Below are 19,829 nucleotides of genomic sequence, written 5' to 3'. Positions count from 1 at the left end.
CATACTCCTATGCAATCTCTCAGCATTTTGCAGAAAGGGGCGTTTGGCTGTCCAATCAGGACAGCCAGACCCTCTGTGGGAGTGGTCCTATTCTGGCACTCTGGTAGACAAAGGACAGCGGGGTGGAAGACTCCTACCCCACTTACTGCCTGCCCCGACACTGGAGCCTAGGCGGAGAAGTATCCATCTATCCTTAAGAACTGTAGTTACTTGAGAATATAGAAAAATAATCTTAAAAGGAGGGTCCCAAGTCTCCAGTAACGCTGTCCATAAGGTGCTGTGTGCTGCATTAGTAAAAATACAGATGCCTTTAAGAGCTATGGAGCCGACAGACTCCATAGTACAGGTAGGATATAACAAATAGAGTTCCAAAAGACAGAGCCCACAATAATGAATGAGTGGAGAAGGGCTCCACTCATTCAAGATTTGAAGAAAAAGTTCCAGAAGTCCAGCAAAATGAGCTGGGGGTCACACTAGGAGAGGGGATTAAGCATAAAAACGATAAATCTCCCTAACACCTGCATGGGAACCGGCATTGCAGGGTCCCCTTTTTTCCGAAACGTTCTTGTTTTTCAAGCGGGGCTTCCCCGATGCCATTATAGCGAACACCCCTGCTCTCCCCTTGTTCGCTATAATGGTCACGAATGGTAGAATTGTTCAACATTTTCGGCTGCATGAAATTTTGGTACAGCTGAAATTTAATCAATTCTACCATTCGTTTTTCTATTTTTGCCTTTTTTATACAGCTACCAACTTTCAATCAAGTAGTAGTCACTTAAGAAGTAATTTCATTTGGTCTTCCAGCTGAAATGCAACACATGGCTTCGAAGTTCGGCAATGAAAGGAGTTTCGATTATGTTTTTGTTACCAATAGCTTTGATGAGTAACAGCACTTAAGGTCAGGAACATCTCCTTCACATGAAAGCTGTAGTGAGAACAGGGCCACTTTCCTACATTTTAATTTTATGTTTAAACTTATTTTTTTGCACATGGTATATAATCTAGGGAAATGTCCTTTAGGCAGACGAGACAAAAGTCATACACTTTCATTTTCATCAAAGTGAATTACTTTGTGGTAATTTAATTAGCCCAAATTACCTTGTGGCTGTAAAATTGATAAGTATATGTTGACGGGTAGGCGGTATAAATGGTGGGTAAAGGTAGGTCTTATAGGGGGTGGGATGGTAAAGGGGAATAGGGAGGCACCCCACCCCCATACAAAAATGACTTAGATAAAACCACGTAGAACCGTTGTCCCATAAGTGCCACTGTTGGAGTGTATATATCTACATTTTCATCTTTACCAGAATGGTTTCTCAATTTTTCCCGGAATTGAATGCTGTGTGCACCCTATGAAGGGCCTGAAGTAAATCAGGTTCAGGGTACACCATGTACCAAATGAACAACTCCATATGATCCAGGCCTGCTGCCTCTTTTCGCCAGTGTCTGACTTAATGCCACATTGGATTTTAATTAGAAAAGAACCTAATAAAACTGTTTTACATCCGACTTGTTCTTCAAATCTCACAGAAACACAGGGCTCTCATCCGGGTTAGTCAGCATGAAGCACAAAAAGGAAGCTCTTCATTCAGTATGGGTTTAAATAACCAGCATCTGCACATGTCCAAGCTAGCATGCATCTGGATCAATCGTGTGATTGGCTGTAATGGAAAATTGAATTGAGGAATTTGACAGTGTCTGGAATTCTGGACAATGCATTAAAGCATTTTACTTCGCTCAAAAGAGATCTCTCACTTCCAGGGTGTGATCTTGAGAAACTGCAAACTGGGATCCTATAAAAATTCCTAGTCTGTCTGCATGAATACTGAAAACTTAATTTCTAACATGAAAGTCGGACATCATTAATAACATTCTTAAATGGGGGCCAAATTAAATGTAATCATAATGTGTTAGAAACAGAAAAGGCACCCGTTAGGGAGGTTTTTTCACAACCCTCTGGTAGGGGCAGTGTATGCATCTAACCTAAATATTTTCATTTGGTCCAAACAAAAGGAAAGGCAAGACCAGTCTAAATTAGTAGCAATGGGAGAGCAGTGAGGCTCAAATTCAGGAGGGAGGAAGGCTGGTAGTTTAACAAATGACTTACCTGGGGTAATATTCCTTATGATGCAGGGCTCCTCCCATGGATTCCTCATTTTGGATATATCCTGGATGAAACTGCAGAAAACTTTCCCAGCCGGGGCCACAGTATGCCTCGGTGCATGCTCTCCCAGACACAAAACTCCAGACAAAAAGAATCATCTAGGACCTGTATTTTGCCAGGCTCCAGAGAACCTGCAGGAAAACTAGAATCCACGGGAATGCATATGGGAGGTTGAAATTCCAATCCAATAAGAACGCATCTCCCAGTTCGCATCTTGGGTGTACCCTAGAGCAGAACAGCTTGCACTTCCTGTAGCGGGAAACAGGTCCACCTGAGGGGTTCCCTTAAATGTTGAAGATTTCAGCAACAATCTCCTAGCATAGCTCCCATTCATGGGAGATTGAGTACTGCCTGCTCAGGGCATCCACCGCTACTTTCTCCTTCCTGGCCAGAGGCTGCAGGCAGGAAAATGTAGTTCTCCATGTTAAGATGGATTTCTAGAATCTGGCCTGGTGGGCAGATTTTAGGAGACCACCCTAGTTACAGTGAACAGCAAACTCTTATGGGTTAGCCAAGAAAACCACTTAAGGTAGCAATGGAGAGCAGTCAAGGTTTAGTCTCAGGAATGTGTGAATGGGATGAGGAGCCCTCGATAAGTCCACACAGTAGAGCACACAACAATTCAGGTTAGACAGCAAGTATAAAACTTATTTATGTATTATAGGCCTTTTCAACACATTGGAAAATGAATCTAACAGGTAGTATTATCGCACAATACTCGATACAAATATATACAATAACCACAGTTCAAAAATGTGTATTAAAAGTAACTTATTCAGCAAGCAGATAAGTAGATGAAATGCAATAAATGATGGAACCAGGTCACAATTCCCAATTTCAGCAGTCCAAACTCCCAAGAAGAATGGGGCCTTGTGCCCAAGAGTCACAGGAGCCAGAATGTTTCTCCCCCAAATAGTGTCTCTGCTGGGAGGTTTGTGATTTACCTGTGGTAGAGATTGTTAAAAGAAGTTCTTCAAAAATTGTACTAACGTAAGTAAATGTGATCTTAGATTTCAGGTTATTCTACCCAGGTTCGACGACCAAAAGAGGAGTTGAATTCAAAGTAGTAGACAAAGGAACTTGTTCCCAATGTTATCCTATGGAGGTTGGGGAGGGACACAGATGCACTGCGTTTACTTCGCCTTCTGACCCCAATTATCCAAGATGACATGCAAGATTCAACCTCTGGTTATGATGAAATGCAAGAAAAACAGAGCCAGACCATCTCAGGACACTTTATAGGCTGGAGACCGCAACAGTCTCTGCAAAAGGCAACAGGCATCCTTCCAGTCAGTCACAGAAACAGCTCCATGACAGGAACCCCTAAATCTGGGACACTGAAATTCAAGGAGAAGGGGGCTTGTGGCACGAATTACCAATTAGCAAAGTTCTGGGCTTGACCGCAGAACGGTGATGCTTCTGACGAGATAGCCCTCGAGAAAGGGCTTGTCAGTCCGCCGGGGTGTTCAGGGACACTTCTGAAGGCTCAGAAGCACAGGATCCTCGAGAAGGTGTGGAGACTAGTTGGTCCCACTAGTTGAAGGGCGTAAGCACTACACAGGGTCTTCGGAGATCAGGTAGTCACACAGAGCTTCACCAGGTTGGACGCAGGAATGGATGCTGGGCCACTTTATGAGTCGACTTCAGATGGCTATGCTTCTCAGAGAAATTCTTGGCTCCAACAATTATCTAAAGAAATTGCTGCAGAGGACCTTGTCTTATACAAAATCTGAACTGTAAGCAAGTTCAAGCCCACCAATTGTAATAACCGCCAGTAGTTGTCCAATCATGGACAACTACTGGTTTCACATTTAATCCACACCTAGACTTTCTGGCACCACCGATGAGGAGTGAGACTAGCGGTGCGAGACACAAACACATACACTTTCCCGTGCAAGTGCATGACGTTACAAGGGATCACCTGACCTGGCAAAACAGGAAGAAGGAAAACAACAATATGGACAAGGAAGCAAGTGAAAATCGCCTGGCAGACATTGTAGGGCACTAGCCACAATTAGTAGTGGACATACTACTATAAACATGAATGCGCACACTAAAAATAATGCAAACATTGTAAAAATATACATGCTGTCACCATATAAAAGTAACCAAAAATCGCAAGTATAAAAAGCTTGGGTGATACAAAAGTATCCCCATTGCACTGCAAGGTGCTGTGTGCAATGTTAAAAGTACAAGAATTCAAAAAGGGAAACAGTTTTCCAGTACCGATAGTCTGAAGGACTGATCAGTTTCCCCATAACAATCAGCAAAAGGCAGGAGAAGTGAAGCTGACGGTTTTACTTCCCTTCAAAAAGTCAGAACAGGTTTAAAAAGGGAGCAAAAAGAATGGGGGTCCATAGAGACTGTGTAGGGAAAGTTACCAAAAGAGAAATCTTTGTCAATACTCCATAGCACAGAAACATAGCTGCATCGCTTCCCTCCACAGTAACCCCTACACACCGTCTCTTGAGAGAGAGTGTTGCCAACATGTCGCCTGTTAGGAACAGCACGCTAGTTCCCCTGAGTGAAGGAAAGAAAGCTTCCAGGGCAAGCCTGATCACCTGCTGCTGCAACAGGTTGATATCCAACCAGGACTCTACCAAGGACCACAACCCATTCACTGTGAGAGCCTAGACCCTTTCAGGGAGCATGTCCGTCACAATTGTCTCCTTTGGGTCAAGCTTGCAGCAATCACAATCACAGATGGGGCGTTGACACCAGGAAAACACAGGATGATATTAGAACCAGAGGTGAAGAAAAGCAGAAGCTAGTAGCAGGTCTAAGTTCTGCAACTTTAATCATCTGTGCTATATTCAAGATAGTGTTCTCTAAAGAGAGTGTCCAAGACGGCTCCGATAAACTGGGCCATCAAAGAGATCTTGTGTTCAGGAGAATCTCATGCGGTTAAGGTGGTGGCAAGTGAGATGAAGATGGGATAGCACCTGCTCCAGGGAGCGAGCTCTGACAAAAACGACATCCAGGTCAGGAAACTGCTCCCTTCTGAACTGAGCTGCATTTACCGTTATCAGCTTGGTGATAATCCTGAAAGGGAGAGGTTAAAACAGCAAACCTGATAGTAAGTCTCACCGATCACGAACCTCTGGTATTTCCTGTGCTGTCGATGGATCAGCACAAGGAAATAATTGGGCCGCACTGAAGATCTAGAGGCACCATCCAGTCCTGGAGTTGCAGGGCATGTAGGATTTGGGTCACCCTCGGCACATTTAACTAGTCCTCCTCCAGAAAACATTTCAAAATTGAGGTCTAGGCTGCAACAGTCACCTCTGTCCCTTTTGGGAGGCAAAAAGTAGAGAATACCACACCTTTCCTTCTCAGGAACTAGTTTTAAAGCTGCCTTCGACTGCAGAGACTATTCTTCACCGGCAAGGGATCCTCTGGACAGGGCATGCTCTGTTGCAGTGGATGGTTTGGTGATTGCCAAGGTGTCGCAGAACATAGCCTCATGCAACCACTGTCAGAGCTCAAGCGTCCTAAGTAATAGAGCGCCACATGTTGAAAAATCCAGAAATTCTTCTTTGTATGGTTGTAGAATGCTTGGAGGGGAAATCAAATGGGATTCTGTCAACGCCACGGCAGGCACAGTGAATCAATGATATTGGCTCTTCCAAGTCCCTTTTTGTCTTCCTGGTCTTGAAAAACACTGCTTGATGCAAACTTTGGAGTTGGTTGTTGGGGATATTTATACGTTTTATACTTAATCCCCTCTTCTAGTGAGACCCCCGGCACCTTTTTCTTTCAACCCCACTATCATTCTGTTTTTGCTCTGACTTTTGAAACTTGGTACTCTGTGTTTTACCTTTTCTATGGAGTCTGCTTTCCTCCATATCATTTTAAAGACATCTGTGCAACTTTTGCAGCACACAGCACCCTATGTGCGGTGTTGCTGGGGACCCTTTGGGTTCTCCTTTGAGATTCTATACTTTTCCCCCAAGAACTACTGTTCTTAAGGAAAGAGGGATACTTTGAAAAACAGGACTGGCTTGCAGTGTCACGCATGTAACTGGGAAACGTGGCAGCTATACAGAACAGCTCCTCCTTCTACTCGGGACTTATCCTGCCTTTTTTAAATTAATGTTTGAGTTAATTTATACTCTTATTACTGGAATATTTGCTAAACTCCCCTTGGCCATGCCCCCTCTACCATCATTCCTTATTAACAGCACATGCGCATCTGCTGAGGGCCAGTGCTGTTACGTTGGTGACACTTTCGACAAACTGGTAAAGTCAACTTGGTTGATTTATACTCTTATTACTGGAATATTTAAGAAACTCATCTTGGCCACGCCCCTTTTGCCATAACGTTTTAAAAAGCACGCGTGCATGCACATTCGAGAAAGTGCTGGGGGCAAGTGCTGTTACACTGTTTCGCGGGTAAGCGAGAAGCGTTAAGCAGCCTTTGAATTTGGTAGTTTTGCTTGCATTTGTATTTTACAATCAGACACCTTTTAGCTGAACTCATTTTGCATCTTTGACACCTGTGGCTAATCTGCATCGTCCTTAATCGGACAGGCAGCAGCCTCTCCTGTGGCAACTATGTTGGGTCCGTACACATTGAAGACCTTGATGCCGGCCCAGGCGCCGCTCTCACTGTTACCAGAGCCATCCGGGTTTACTTCGGTTAGAATGTCCAATACTGTGACATTGCTCAGGAACAAAGCTGTCACAATGTGTTCTTGTTCCCAGTCATAGACAGCTGATATCCGGAATTACTGTGTAACTGACGGCATCTCCAGTCAACACAGTTCCAATATCACCCCATTAATTGTGGTAGATCTTACTCCCCAAAGTATTACTGCTGCTGTCCATTCGGCAATTAAGACCGTAACGAATCTGTCCACGCCCCCGAACTCCATACTGAAAGCGGGCTATATAGAGCTCTTGCTCGAACAAACTTCAGGAGGCACCAAAGCCATACCAGTGACTGAAGCTATGCCTGCAATACTAAATCCCCAAGATGGAAGTGCTCTTCCCACCATCCAACTCTTAACAGGGGTGCCCATACACTGTATTTGCAATGATCCAACACTTACCGTTTGCTCAACTTCATGCCAAACTAGACACTTTACCGACCCAAGTTTCACCTGCCTCGTCCCCTTCTCCCCACAACTCCCCTAGTGCTCTCACTGCACTCTCCCAATCCCTGATTCTTTTCACTCACTGAAACTCACAATTCCTAGGCCCTTTTCATTACATTTGCCAACCCCACTCCCAGGAGATATCCTCAGTCCGGACAGTCGGTACACCGAATTGATAACTCACCTCCGTATTTATCTCACACCATTGCTGCCATGAATACTAACTTAATGTCAATTACAAAATTATATGAGATTCTAGATACCAAGATTACCTTTCAAACACACATGCTTATGCAATTACCTCTCCACGGTCAGCCAATCAGTGGTATAGAAAACCCCTCCAATGCTCCCTCTTCATGTCTTGAAAATTCATATCCCTTAACGGTAAAACAAGAAACACCGGCCTTGCAGTCAAGTGGCACAGATCCCATAGACCTTGATTATCGTCCACAATCACACCTTACTGTTGTTGTGCAGGAACCTACTGCTGCCCCCATAGGACCTCTACGGAGACCAGTGGATGTGCTGCTCCAGGCCCAGCCTAAGCCTGAGATGCCTAGTAAACTTGCCTTCAAAATATTTGCAGGAGCAATAAAAACGTCAGCCACCAAAGTGAAAAACTTTGAGAAGAAAACAAAAAATATAAGAGTGCAAGTCGGACAACAGGCACGGCAACAAAGCACTTTATAAAGGCCTTATCGCTCCCAAGAAGGACTACTGAAATAGCTTGATCTTCTCTTGTCAAGAAATATGCTGCTATAGCCTCTATGAAGAAGCAGATGATTAACTCAAATGTCCATCAAACTCTGACATACGAACCCCTTGATCAACTGGTGAGGTCACGAATTTATGACTCGGCCGTGTGATTGCTGGTGTTAACTACTGATTTGATCAGAGGTTTCAGCCCTTTTAACCCATTTAAGGCATTTGTGAGGGCAGAAAGTTGTTCCCTCATATTTTTGTTAGGATAATTTTGACCCTGCGTGGGACGAAGAGGTCAACACTCACTTTCGGAGGGAGAGGTTGTTTGTTTGTTTGTTTGTTTGTTTTATTATTTATAATGCGCTATTATACCCAAGGGTATCAGGGCGCAGCATTTACAAGAATATGCAAAGCTTGGTTACAAAGTGTACAAAGTTCAAATAGCATAGGGAATGTACAGAGCAGTAGATGAGAGCACACAATATATACAGTATATACAAATTAAAAGGTGGCACACAAGGTTACACAATGTGCGGATCGCAAGAGGGTGGCTTTAGCACTTATCTATTTTGGCTGTCCTTCAGTTTAAGCCATGAAATTACCTTAGAGCGGAAATTCAGGTAGGGCATGTCTACTCTGAGGTTGGGGGGCAAAGAGTTCCATAGTTTGGCTGCCTTTACCGGGAAACTGTTACCTCCTATGGTGGCAAGTTTGTAGTTTGGGACAGAGAGGCAATCTTTGTAAGCAGTTCTGAGGGGTCTTGCGGAGGCTTGTCTATGGAATCTGTTAGTCAAGTAAATCGGGGCAGCGTTGTTAAGAGATTTGTAGGTAAGTGAGGCCGTTTTTAGGAGAATTTTGTCTCTGGTAGAGAGCCAGTTATTCTGTTGGCTGAAACCTGATATATGCTCTCTTCTGGGGATGCCCAATGCTGCTCTCAGGGCGTTATTCTGGAGAGTTTGTAGCTTGCTGGTAGTAGCCTTGGAGGTTCCCAGGTAGAGGGCGTTACAGTAGTCAAGGCGGGATAGAATGAGGGCTCTAGCGAGTGTAAGGCAGCTAGTGTCTGACAGAAATGGTTTAGCTGAGCGGATTAATTTGCATGTATATGCAGATGAAGATGCCAGTGAGCTCAGTTGTCTTTTGAAGGAGAGGTTAGAATCCAGGTAGAAGCCCAGTGTTTTGACCTCCTGTCCAACTTTGATGTTGTTCCCATCTATCATGAAAGAGTTGTAGGCTGGGCTGAGTTTCCCTAGACTATGCGTTGTTCCCAAGATGATAAGCTCTGTTTTCTCATCATTCAGGCATAGTCCATGAGTGGCCATCCATGCCTGGATGATGATGTACACCCTATTCAGCAAGGCCAAATCCTTTCCATAATCTCCAGAAAGCGGAAGGAGGATCTGAGTATCATCTGCATAATTAGTGTAGGTGATACCGAGATGATCCAAATCATCGAAAAGGGGCTTGGTGAATATATTGTACAATGTAGGGGAGACGCAGGAGCCCTGTGGTACACCACAGGTGATAGGTATAGGGTCTGCTGCAGCTGTAGGCGAAAATACCCTCATGGTTCTTCCGTTAAGGAATGAAGTGATCCATGAGATGGCCTCGGGAGAGAAGTGTGCTGCTGTGTGGAGGTGTGAACATAAGACAGAGTGGTTGACCAGATCGAAAGCTGCAGAGAGGTCAAGAAGGAGGAGCAAGGCAACTTGTCCTTTGTCCCTAAGTGTATCAATCTGAGCTTTCAGGTCGATGAGAGCAGTCTCAGTCCCATGTTGAGGGCGGAACCCAGATTGTCTAGATCCTAAGAGGTGGTGTTCTTCCAGGTGCTTTTGTATTTGAACGTAAGCTACCTTATCTTGGATTTTTAGTAGGAAGGGAACAGTCGTTATGGGTCGGTAATTGGAATTCCAAAAAGTCCATTCCTGTTTTTAATTGGGGGAATCCAACCATTTCAAGACCCAGAATCAAAAGATCAGACTGGTGCTCCCAGATCAGTTTCGCGCTTATGGGCGATAGCATTCTGGACAGCATTCTATTATTCTCATTAGGTAGTCTGATCCACTCGATATCGTTGGTCACCAAGTTTCTAAGTGATGGAATCTTATAAAGTGAGTTAATTGGAAAAGATTGATTGATGCAAACCGTGCCATTGATCTTATCACTTTTCCAACCAATAATGCTTTTCATTTCTAGAGGTATAGTCTGAAATTTGTGGAGAGTGTGCTGAAGGTTGTCTCTGGTTGCTTTTCATCGGCATCTAGTTCTTTTTTTACTTCCGAAACACTTCCACACGCTTGTTGCTGGTCTTTTCCTTGCTCGGTATTTGATTTTAGACCAATCTCTGAGGGTCCGTTCTCTTCACCACAGATAAAAGATGGTGGTGCAGTCAAGTTATGATTCTGATCTTTCGTGCATTGATTAAGGTCTCCAAGATGTATGTCTAAACGTCCTTCTCCCTCTTTAGGAATTGATTCCAGAAGAGACGCTACTTTTTCCAAAACTTGCTTGGTTGTCTCAGACGTTATCCTTTTTCATCTTGCGAGCACGGAATATATGACTCTTGTGGACATCCTTCGTGGATATTTCCATTTTTTTTTAACCCTTCAGTTTTGTTTCTAGAAATATCCGTAAAATATGCAGTTAGATAATTGGATATTTCTTTCATTGGGCAGACAAAACTGCTTCCGGGTGGTGTTTACCATCTTTCTCATTAAACTCACTACTCGTAGATCTCAAGTTCAATTTTTGTTTTCGATTTATGGTAGGCGCCTGCTTTAGAGCACTTGCCTGTGTCGTTGATGAGCTCAATTGCAGTGCAGTTTTGCTCTCCTCGTTTAATTTAAGTTTAAGTTTAGATTTTGATCAGAGGGAGCCACAGGCATTGTTACTTTACTAGGACTTATTTGTGCTGCATTATCATTCGCTAGTTCAGAAGCTAGTTTTTTCATTTTTTTCTCTCCATGCGCAGAGATTCCTTTGTTTTTGTGTCTTCTTTTTAGAGCTTTGAGGTGATTTTTCTTAGCTCTCCTTGATAAGAAATAATGATTCTCCTTTGCGCTAGAACCGTCCTGTTGCGCTTCATTGCTTTTGTCCGTTTCGATTAGCTTTATCAAGATCGAAGGACTATCAGGAGCAGTTTCACTCACACTTGTGTTCATTGTGAGTACTTCCTCTGATATGGCCTTTTGTGAAATTTTGTCTTTGGAATTCATTTGAACCAATAATGTTTCAACTTGCAGTAATCTATCATGCTGCAATTTTGAAATTTCTAAGTAATCAATTTTTACACTATCTGGAAGGATTGACCCCTCTACTCCTGGATTCTCGTTGAACTGAAATATTTGTGCAAATGTAGCAGGAATTCCATGAGACAGAAATGGCTTGTTAATGGTTTGTGAGCCAACTTCTTTTTTTTCTGATTCGACCTTGGGGTGAAGGAAATCTTTTTTTAATAATGAAGCTGCTCTTACATGGCATTCAGAATGGTAGATGTGACAAGCTTCTTGAGCCAAGATATATCCTTCAAATTTTGCTAATTGTGTAGACTTTATCACAAGGTCGTTTTTAATCTCTTTTAATCTCTTGTAAAAGCAGATGGGAGTATTTGTGCCCAAATTTTGCTAATTGTGTAGACTTTATCACAAGGTCGTTTTTAATCTCTTGTAAAAGCAGATGGGAGTATTTGTGCCCTCGATCGAGTAAGTTTAGAATTCTTGTAAAAATGGGGAGATCATTGAGCTTCTGTTGAGGCATGTCGTCTTCAGGAATTTGTGATAAGGGCAACTCAGGCAAATTGGAGAAATTAAAGACTGGAACAGATGTGTTCAAATTTCTCTGTTCAGAAGATGAATACTGAGTGTTTATGTTATGAACATAATTCAAAGTGGGTGAACTGGTCGCAGGCATTGGTGTACCATTATCTTCTTTGCTTCCCATAACAATGCTCGGGTGGGTTTGAATCTTTGACACTTGATTTATGGAAATGGACATGTTCCATTCGCATCCCCTGTGTAGAGACCGGAGTAGAGGGCCTGAGAGATAACCTAACTCTTTTGTCTAAGTCAGACATGATCACTGGAGCAAGTAAGGCGATATCTGTAATAGGAAGATATTTATTTTCATGTATGTCAGCAATGATTTTTTGAACATCGAGTATGTTCATCAACAGCAAATTGATCATTCGTGATGTTTCTTTAAAGAACATTTTTTTTTGGGCTAAATGATTTTGTTTCACTTTCTGAGATAGAGGTTTTCTCATTAAGGGGCTTTGTTTCCTCAGAGTGGATTGACATAGATAAGAAAGATGGTTTTCCATTCAATGAGGCTGAAGGACTTTTTTTTTATTATTTACATTTTTTGGAGAATCTGTTGACGTAGGCATTTTTGAAGGACACTCCTTCCTTTTTTTCCTGTTTCTAAGAACAGATTCCATATAGTGGATACTGGAAAAAAGTAGAAGGTCAGCACACTTTGGTAAAAGGGAAAACAAGAATATAGCACCTCTCTGCAGTCAATTAAAGTGTGTCAGTGAACCGCTATAAACAGAGAAATTCTACCCTTATTGCACAAATAATGCTCACCCTACAGCACCCAATACTAGCGTTAAGTGGATAATAATGCGCCCCGCTGCCCACGCCGCACACAGCAAACAGTAGTTCGGTGTACTTCGCGGTGCTCGGCGCCCGTGCGCGAGGGCTCCACTATTTGTTCCTGTAGAAGGGGCGGTGCAGCCAGATGGGGAGGGATCACAATTGGAGGACACACCTTTGGGAAGGGAAACGGAAAGCAAAAGGAGTGGTTATAATCCAAGTTAACCACTAGAGCGGGACAAAACAGTAAACACTTCTAAGTTAGACAAGTTGCTATGCGTAAGCAACGAGACTCTGATCATTAGGTGAAAATAAGACACGTGGGCACAACGTATGAAAGAGCACGTGTCTTAGAGCAGTATATCAGAACGTAACAAATGTCCCGTTCCATATATTGGTAATCAAATGGATAAACAGTATGCCACGTAAGCATACGCAAGTGAAAAGTCACTTTGCAATGAAATCAATACGAGGTCAGGCAACAAGGTGTTGCGGACTCAGACATCCTGTGTACTTCCAGAGTTCCGCTTGTTTACGCGAAATTCTCCAAAACAGCAGCACACAGAGAATCGAGCGCCCGCTCGCAGCCCGCAGCAAACAGTACTTCGCGGTGCCAAGTACATATATATTTCAATGAGTTTTATTGATGGCATTTTTTCAGTAAAAATTCCATCGAAAAAACTGTTGGGAAAAAGACATCATTACTCCGTTTGATCACAGCAAGGGCACGAGCCAATAAAACCTGGTCATCTTTCCTTCAATCTCTCGTCTGAGAAATGTAGTAGCTGAGGGACTGTACTGGGATCACCTGATGGAATCGCTCCTCTGTGTTGGAACAGGTAGAGGTAAAAAGACAGGAAGGTGGACCGTTTGAGAGCAATGGAAATCTGAGATCACCTTCAGGAGGAAAGATGGCCTAACTCTCAACTTGGTAGGAAGGTTTAACAGGTAGCACCTGGCGTTCACTCACTAGTCTAGAGAAATGATGCAACCAAGAAAATCATCTTAAGGGTGAGCAATGTCAGGGGAGAATGACGGAAAGGATGTGGTCTTTATGTTCATCGTAGCAGTCTGTAACACTAAACTCTACGGCGAAGCATGAACTGAGAGGAATACTTGGTCAGAAGGGGCAGGCCTGCGTTTCTTAGTCAGGTCTCTGTCAACAGCGAGTACTGCGGCTGGTATGGCTCAGAGATCAAGAACGGGTCCCTCTACTGTCTGATTGAATGGGAATAAGGTCTCTTTCATTGGACTAGCATACAGAATGTCAGTCAGCTCGTACTGCACCTTAGTGCGTGAAGGAGCAGACAACCACAAGATGTTAACCACTTGGGCATCAACCGCTGAAAAGCAGCTAGGAGTTTCCCTGGGGTTGTAAATGGGACCATGTCTACTTCTGGCGAGGGGTTCAGGCCGCGCGACTACTGCAAGTTGGTTGCAAAATCCACCAGTTCCCGTCCACATAAATGTCCTCCAAAAAGGCCATCTATGCGCTTCTGGGGAAAGGGGCAAATTCCCTCACAACGCTGGCATCATTGGCACCGATGATGCCATGTAAGGGGGTGCCAAGATCAGAGGACGGAACAATGCAGCCTTTGGACAGAATCTTTTCATGTCTAATCTTGGAGTGCCTGCTGGATTGTCCAAGGGTGGTGGAATGCGTGCTTGGCTGAAGTCACCTGCCCCAAAGTCGCCTTGGCAAAGATGTCGAGCATCTTCTCTCTGGTGCCTCCAATTCCTCTGGCGTAGAGGGGATTAGGTTATAAAAAGGGGCCTGCCGTGCTTCCCTGGGTTGTGGCTTCTCTTCCTCAAAGACAAAGAAGAATGGTGCCTTGAAGAACTGCATGGAGATGTGGAGCTTTGGAAGTGCTGCTTCTTTTTGTCATTTCAGACAGGGGACTGTTCTTTGGTGCCCCAGTCCATGCCCGGCAACCTTGATTGGGTTAGTTTGTCACCTCTTCTTCTCGAGAAATGTGAACAGTTTCGCCTTACGTTCTTAAAGCACCTTCGGGTGCATCAATTGACAGCGCACAGTCCTGCCTGTTGTATCCTTCACCGAGACAGTAAAGACAGATGCAATGCGGGTCCAAACATTAGCCGTCCGCAGTCCTCGCAGGACTTTGCTGGATTCCGAATGTCAATGAATAGGAAGCACAAGATTGAAGAACACAGGTATTCCTAAAGCGAGCAGAGTTCACAGAAGAAAGGGACAAAGGTCACAGGCATGGTGGGTCCATATATGCTACCTGCGACTTTACAGTATCTGAAGTGGGAGATATATACCAAAGATAAGGAATCTGTTGGAGGAAGAAGTCCATTAGAAAGAAACAATATCCCTAAAACTGTCCTATGAGGGTGTACATCAATCTGTGTATTGGAATTGGTAAAGGATACAGACGCCATCAGACTCAAGTTTGTTTTTAATGAAGAGATGCCGTGCTGCTTGGACTGAACCTGCTTTCAGCTAATTCACCACCTTGGATTTCATACGTGTGCCTCTAACATTGCAATGTGAACGTCACTAACCTTACATTCTACTGTTGCAACAAACGCACTATGTGGAATGCTGCCAGACAGGCAATGCTCTCATTCGGAGCGGCAGTAAGAAGCAGGTTTCCCCATCTCAGGTCAGCTCAATCGGATAAATATATTTTGATCCACAACAGGTTTTTGATTCACAACATAGGCATGGGTACCCCCTAAAGAGGAAGGCATTAATTGACTGTTTGGTGAAAATGCCCGGCCACAGAGACGGTGGTCTGGAAGTTCTCCAGAAATCGCCTCCGTGCACTGCAAAACGACACCGGTGACAGCACACAGCTCTATTACTACATACCATTCCTCACCCCAGGCATAGGCAGTGGACTTAAGCCCATACTTAAGTAATGGTGTTCACTAGTCGTACTATTTTTTTACAGGAGTTGGTACAATGATGCATACACATCTGCATTACTTTTTCAAACCAATGTGTTAAGTGTTTGTTTTGAAGTTGGCAATTTAGAGCAAAACATAAAAAACATGTCACCTGTTTAAAGTACTGCTTCCGTTGCTGGAGCTTATTTTTGGAGTGACACTGGCAGCTTTAGTAACAATTTTCATGGCACTTGGCATTTTTTCCTTTTGTTTATTTTCTGTTAAAACACAAAACAATCCAGAGACTATGATTTCCAGAAAATAAATTCTAAGTATACATATATTATCGCACTACACTATGCAATACAGGGTACTATGTACAAACTGAGAACATGGAAAGTTTTAAAACAGTGCTACCAAAGAACAACATTACTTACCTTTGGGTAATGTTCTTTCTGATGGATATTCCTCCCACGGAGTTACTTATTTCTTACGCGCCGCAGCCCACAGGCATCAGGGCGCACAAAAACACCATGGACACATCATAATAGGACATGAACAAGAAAATGTTTCAGTTGAACAGGATAGTTTTAAGACACTTACAGAAAGTGAGCAAGTTCTCTTCCTTACGTAGTTCAACTGAGTTTGTTCTAGGCTGTTACCTGCTGGACAGGGAAAGAGCGATAATGCCCCATCACACGTTTGACTCTGGGGCTAGTTAAATACATGGTGTTACATAGACAACGTAGATCTTCCCTTACATAACCGTGTAGATCTTACTGTGGTGTGTTGTACCAATCCCTCTCAGATGAGCGAAGGGGGCAACTGTTCTCCTCCTTCTCTCCTATCACATCGGACGAGTTCACTAGCGTTGTCCACTCTATGAAGGCCTCCTCCAAACAGGTCTCGCCCTATTCTTCCAGAACGATTAAGGACAACATGGGTTCCCTTGCCCCGCACTTGCTTATTTCTGCAATCACTCTCTTGCTACTGGGTCTTTACCCTCTTCCCTCAAGCACTCTCTTGTGCACCCCTCCCCTCCTGAAAAAGCCCTCGGCTGACCCCTCATGTCTGGCTAACTACCGCCCCATTTCTATCACTCCTGGAAACTGCTCTTCTGATCACCTGTGAAGAAATCCTCACATCTCTTGACTAACTCTTGTACTCTGCATTTGATACAGTCAACCACTCCATCCTCATAAAATGGCTCCAGATTACTCTTGGTATCTCAGAGCGGGCATTGGATTGGCTGACCTCCTTCCTCACCGACTGTCCCTCCCAGGTTATCCTGGGCTCTACCTCCTCTACCGCCACCATCTAGACCTGGCGTTCCCCAGGACTCCAACCTTTTACCTTGGCTGTTTAACATCTATTACGCTCCATTTTCTCACCTTATTTCTATTTTTTTTCCTCACTTCCATTGTTATGCAGATGACGCCAAACTCTTCTTCAATCTTCCCCCTGATCGCCTCCCTACTTCCTCTACCATTCCTAACTGCCTATCCTTCTTCCAGTCCTGGTTTGCCTCCAATGACCTCTGCCTCAATGTCAACAATACTGAGATCCTTCCTATTGGGACTCCTGCTCCCTCTTTCCTCTCTTCACTCTGGCCACCCTCAATGGATGCTCCCCCCTTCTCCTTTATGTGAAGTCAGAAACCTTGGAGTCATCTTCGACTCCTCTCTCTCTTTCCTCCCTCACATCCTGGACCTTGCCAAGAAGGCCAACTTTCAACTGCACCTCTGCAGAGGCATCCTTCCTTTCCTTACTTTTCCCCAGAAGCTCAATGTCTCTAGAGCTCTGGTACGCTCTAGGCTGGACTACTGCAACAGCCTCTTCCTTAATCTACCTTCATCCTCTTTCCGCCCCCTCCAGCTTATCCAGAATAGGGCTGCAAGATGTATCCTTGGCCTCAAGCTCAGGTACTGTATCTCTCCAGTCCTAAAATCCCTCCACTGGCTCCCGGTTGCTGCAAGGATGAAATGCTGATCCCTCTGCATCATCCATAAGGATGTCTGGGGCCAGGGACCACGCTATCTACAACTTGCTCTCACCAAATACTCTCCCTCCAGATCCTTACGCTCCAACTCTCTGCAGGTCAATCGCTTCTCTAAGCAGCGAGCTGGTGGCCGATCCATTTCCTCGGCTGGCTTCCTCCTCTGGAACAGCCTCCCCCTTACTCTCCATCTTGAGCCGGATCTCCTCAAGACTTTCCTCTTCACCTCTTCCTCCCCGCTCCGGTGCTAAATCCCACAGTCGATGAGATTGGTGGCTAGGGCCCTTGGGCCCTGGCCTCCCCCTTCTCCGAGCACTTGTCTTTGGGCACCCACTTAAAAGTGTTGTCTCACAGGCCTGCACTTCTTTTAATGACAGGTGATCACTCTTTACTAAGTTATCTCTGTCCGGCACTTAACTGTTGCTCACAACTGACTCCCTGAATTTACGCACCTCCCTTTCCCTTCTGTGTCTCTGCACTTGCATGCTCCGAATACTCTCAAGGCCTAGTAGGACCACCTCTGTCCTCTTCCTCGGTTTTATTCTATTTGCCTTTTTGTTCCCATGTTCCCTCCCCAATTGACATGTGGGAACTTTGAAACAATTTCTGGATGTATAAGTGCTTTACAAGTGCACAATAAATATAATTCTAGCTGCAATGGGTAGCCAATGAAGTTCTATTCTAGGAAAAGAGATAACATATCTCTCAGGTACCTTCCTAATGATGCAGATTGCATCATTCTGCAGAATTTGAAGCTTACTAATTCAATTTTTGCTGGCACCACTCAAGAGTGTATAGCAATAGTCAAATCTTGGCATGATAGTTGCCCTCACCAAGGTTTTACAATTCTTAGACGATGCATTGGATTTAACTAACTGAAGGAGCCTCAAATGATAGTGTGCCTATTTAATGGCACTACAGGCATGTGCGTCTGCACCAAACGAGGACTAAAAAATAACCAAGGGTTTTCACTTTATCCAGTACTTTGATGTCATGATCGTCTATAAAACGACTTGAGTACTGAAGGTCTAATTTAGCCCTTGCTTGGGGAGAACCAAATATAATTAGCTCTGTTTTTGAGGTATTGAGACAACCAGTTTGCTGACATCCAGGCCTGTATGGTCTTATAAATATTGGAGATCTTATTCACATCCTCAATATAACTGCCACTCAGTTCAATCAGAAGCTGAGTATCGTCAGCATAATTTGTAAACTGGGTTCCCATATTCTCCAAAAGATTGCACAAAGGTCGAATATAGACATTAAAAAGTGCTGGTGAAAGGAATGCACCCTGAGGCACTCCGCACGGAATGTCTGATCTGAGAGAGCATTGCCCCAGCAAACCTTTCTGTTAGCTAGAAAGGAACTAATCCAATCAACAGCTTCTCATAAACAGCATCCAATCTCAGAGTTTTCAAGAGCTTTTTATGATCAAGAATATCGAAGGCTGCCGATAAATCAAGATACCCAGCAGATCCAGCAGTGCACTTCCAGTGCCGTAATTGGATCAAAAGCCTGATTGCCTTTGTTGCAGAATATTGAATTGATCCAGGTGTCCCTGGAATTGCATTGTGGCTATCTATGCTACAATTTTAAATAAAAAAGGAACATTAGTTATAGGTCTCAAATTTCTAAATACCTTTGGATCTTGATCAGGATTTCTTAGCAAGAGGGTAACCACAGCATTTTTTTTTTTTTACAATATATGGAACAATGTTGTGGATGAGAGTCGCATTGGTAAAACGTGAGTGGAATGGGGTGAAAAAAAGTTTACCATTATTTAAAATCGTTTTTTAAGAGTTTACATCCCCATGACATGTCGTGGGGTGCATCCTTTTAAGAACCTTCTCCATATCAAATACGGAAGTGGGTTTGAACTTAAAAACCGGTTGAGATGTACTTCAAGGGCTCCAAAACATTAGTCTGGGTCTCAGGAACCAAACTATTATGAATCTTTGCATGGGCATATTCCATTTTTGTAGAATGCCTTTTGAACTTCAGTGTAATCCTCCATGGTAGGTACAAATGACCACCTGTAAATGAGAATTTTGAAAGGTAGTTTTGTATTGTTCCCGGATTTCTCAATATGGGTATATCAAAGTCATGCTTCTTGGCTTCAAATATCTCTCTTCTATACGTTTTCTATACAGATTTCTATGCCATCTTATTTTGGTCAGTTTTATCTTTTCCCCAAATTCGCTACACTTGTCTTTTTATCTTGTTTTAATGTAGCCAGGGCTGGTGTAAACCAAGACTGGCGATAAGATCTTTCTCGAATTATCTTCAGCTTCATGGGGACCACTTGGTCATAGCAAATGGCTAAAACATGAGGAGGGTAGGAATCTGCAGTAGAATATATAATCCTTTGCATACAGTCTCCCAGATCCACAGGCAAAACATTATTTAGATTTCTGCTCATAACCTTTTTA

At 43.7% G+C, this 19,829-nt stretch overlaps 1 protein-coding gene across 2 annotated transcripts in view; it reads right to left on the bottom strand.

Moving 5' to 3' along the window:
- The window catches only part of THOC2 (THO complex subunit 2), a 2,257,836-nt gene that overhangs the window by 431,703 nt on the left and 1,806,304 nt on the right, over positions 1 to 19,829 (bottom strand). For both annotated transcript variants that reach the window (XM_069612670.1, XM_069612671.1), the window contains exon 30: positions 15,577 to 15,682. In XM_069612670.1, coding sequence (XP_069468771.1) covers positions 15,577 to 15,682 — 106 coding nt within the window. The remainder of the gene's footprint in view (positions 1 to 15,576; positions 15,683 to 19,829) is intronic.

Source organism: Ambystoma mexicanum, chromosome 5p (genome assembly GCF_040938575.1).
Source record: "Ambystoma mexicanum isolate Mex_15411 chromosome 5p, UKY_AmexF1_1, whole genome shotgun sequence".
NCBI lineage: Eukaryota > Metazoa > Chordata > Amphibia > Caudata > Ambystomatidae > Ambystoma > Ambystoma mexicanum.
Note: the sequence above shows the minus strand (reverse complement) of the source record. Positions and strands in the feature narration are given on the sequence as shown.